The 2,967-nt window shown below is 39.2% G+C and overlaps 1 protein-coding gene across 5 annotated transcripts in view; it reads right to left on the bottom strand.

The window, feature by feature from the left end:
* The window catches only part of LOC107708724 (glycoprotein endo-alpha-1,2-mannosidase-like protein), an 11,647-nt gene extending 9,132 nt beyond the window's left edge, over positions 1 to 2,515 (bottom strand). Inside the window, exons 1-3 of one of the 5 annotated variants that reach the window (XM_016513021.1) lie at positions 1,917 to 2,515; positions 1,435 to 1,818; positions 1,163 to 1,272 (exon numbers count right to left, since the gene is read on the bottom strand). In XM_016513021.1, coding sequence (XP_016368507.1) covers positions 1,163 to 1,272; positions 1,435 to 1,816 — 492 coding nt within the window. In that variant the 5' untranslated portion in view covers positions 1,817 to 1,818; positions 1,917 to 2,515. Of the gene's footprint in view, positions 1 to 1,162; positions 1,273 to 1,434 lie in introns of all 5 variants that reach the window. The other 4 variants (XM_016513018.1, XM_016513019.1, XM_016513020.1 and 1 more) reach the window with 4 other exon arrangements.
* Positions 2,516 to 2,967: the final 452 nt, after the last annotated feature.

Below are 2,967 nucleotides of genomic sequence, written 5' to 3'. Positions count from 1 at the left end.
AAAAATACATGTGCGAATTGTATGAGTTTCTTTAAAAACACATGGTTTACATATATTTTTTTATGTATTTATAATTTGAAAGCAAACAAATAACCCTGTTTAGGAAAGGGACATCATACCTTTCAAAAAATATTATTTGCATCTTAATTTTGCAATGAAAACGTATTTAACAGTAATATATATATGTCCATGACAGGGTGGACATATCTTATGGTATATGCTTCGAATAATGGCCCATAATTATCTAAAAAAATGTGTGGGAGCTCAGCTAATATGTTTCTATAGTACTTGAGTGTCTACTATTTATGATAAGACATAAAGCGAATGGGAAATTAAAACCAAAATTTTTGAGTATTGTAAGGGTTGAAAGGCACTCTACAGTATGGTAATATTGACCCATATATATATATATATTAGGGGTGGAACGATACATGTACTTCCTTCCGCCACGGATTAAAATCTGAAGTTGACAGTTTAACAGCTGAGCTCAAGCCTCTGTTACTAATTCCAAAACGTCACTTTAGAACTAGTAACGAAGGAACATTGAGTTGCTTCATTAAAAGCTTATTAAATTACTGTATTAAAGCAGTGTATTATGTGGAGTAGAGTATTATGAGAGAGAGATTGACTGAGCGATCGTAATTACCTGCATCTAATCCAGCATTCATTCTTCAGATCAATCTCATATTCTCAATAAAACATTAGTTTAATTGTCCGATAGGCTCGTACTATCCTTTAATCTGTTTAGGGTGATTTGATGACAGCGCTGCTCAGTGCATTTGTTGGTTATGTCTTACAAGCTGTTGTTAAAAGTAAAAATAACTTCCGTTTCCGTTCTTCCAATATAAAGTCTTTACTGCTGACTCGTCATTATAGTGGATATGGGCGTCCGCCATGACACTCACTGTGAGAAATACGGCAACTTCGGCAAGCGGAGTGATACAAACGGTGAAACGGCTGTTGGAGTTCTGTTGGACTCTAATATATCAACACTCTTATTAGCCAATCAGATTTGAGTACCAGAAATATATATATATATATATATATATATGCACATTCACATTCTTTTCTGACAGTGTTTAAAACAAATACATCAGAATAAAACTCCATAAACCAAGTGTTTGTGTAAGCAGATAAGTTTGATTGATCTCTCACCAGTTACCTTGATACTGTGTCTATGGGCAGCGTCCATTACAGCTGGCACTAGATCCTCTGTGGGTTTGCCATGTTCATCTGCCACACCAGGCGGGTACCAGGACAGGACCACCACACCTGGCATCAAAAGTGGAAATACATTGCTCTACAAGCAACATTTTGTCTCTTTAAAGGTTTTTAATGATGAACGACCATCTACATTGTACTATAATAGCCAAAGAAACATAAATATAATAAATGAGAAGCACAATTCATCAAATTGTGTCTTGGCCGTAAAACCTGCAGCCGCAGCTTCGATTTGCGCCATGTGGAATTCAATGACATCTGGATCTCTGGAGCTGTAGGATCCCAGTTCAGGGTAATAACTGGACGCAATGTCATCTGGAGGATTGTGTCGTCCTTTAGGGTGACTGGAAGCTATTTTGGGGTCCCAGTGTGGCACCAGTACATGGTCCCAGTGTATATAACTACCATCCATCTGTGGCGAGCCATACCATAAATAATAGAAGATGTGAATATCATAGAATATGCTGTGGTCGGGACCAGAGTTGGAGAACACTATCTTAGTGTCACTGCCCACACCACCATTCTGACCCGCTGATTCAGCTACATGATTGGGTCTCTGGTCCATTCGCTCTCCAACCAAAGGCATCAGCTCCATTCCTGGAGCAAGATCCGAGAAGCCATCAGTGGGTTTGAGGGTTCGTAGGCCCATCATAGTACCAAAAATAAACAAAGTGAATAACAGAAGAGCCACACACGCTTTCCTGCGTAACCTGTTCATAGTCGCTGTCCGTGGAGCTGGAAACGGTAGGTTGTGAAATGCTTGTCTTCCATTTCCAATTCCAGTTCGCCCTCTTATCAGATTTGCATTTGGCACTCTGGATTTGTTGCTTGGTCCTTGTCAGGAAGCCATTATCTGCATTACATTAACAAACTGTAAAAATTTGGAAAAAGATGCTTTGATAAATTTCTGAACATGCAACGAAGATACTAAGCTGACAAACCAGCCTGCATTATTTATCACGGAATATGCATAACCTGACAGAGCATGCTATATTTCTAACTCAACATTGCATAGATTTGTTTTTGTTAAGTCGCACACGCCCGTTTGAATTCGACGAAAAAGCGTCCATGCAATCATGCATTTATCACATGCACCAGTACATCCGTCTCCATCGCTTCATTTGCGCTGCTCCCCACTTGCAAACTGAACGCCGTCTTCTCTCTCGTGCTCTCCCACGCGTGGATCTTTATTCTAATCCTTTCGCGCAGAATAAAGCACTTTCACATCAGATGCACTGGCTTTGTGAAAGCATCGGCTGGTTTCTGTGCCTCTCTGTCGCCTGTGTGCTGATGATAAATCATCTCTTGTTACTGGAAGGTGGAGTCTCGTGGGTTTGTCACCATGCACGCATGCTCAAACAAGGACATTGACTGTGTTCGCAACGGCGTGATGCTGGCTGCATATGAGCAGTATATACTGAATACGGCATACTATTTATTTATTTAAAAAAAACAAAAAAAGAGTACAATGTAAAATAATGCTTGTTATGCAACGATATGCATTTCAATCGGTAGTATGTTATACATTTGTTACCTCTTAATGTTTGTATACTTGATTCTTGCTATCATTTCTAATAAATATGGCTATTTTGCCTTTTTAATAAAACAATTCAATATAAAGTGAAAACGTTGGATACTTCACACACACAAAAATGCACCTGGTATTACTGCCAGAAATTAATGTCCTACGACGACATCTGGTGGAGAATAAGGCATCGAGCGGCTCTTTCGGAGTGAATTCACAGA

The sequence above is a fragment of the Sinocyclocheilus rhinocerous genome, unplaced genomic scaffold (assembly GCF_001515625.1).
Source record: "Sinocyclocheilus rhinocerous isolate Xijiao unplaced genomic scaffold, SAMN03320098_v1.1 scaffold54, whole genome shotgun sequence".
NCBI classification, from domain to species: Eukaryota; Metazoa; Chordata; class Actinopteri; order Cypriniformes; family Cyprinidae; genus Sinocyclocheilus; species Sinocyclocheilus rhinocerous.
Note: the sequence above shows the minus strand (reverse complement) of the source record. Positions and strands in the feature narration are given on the sequence as shown.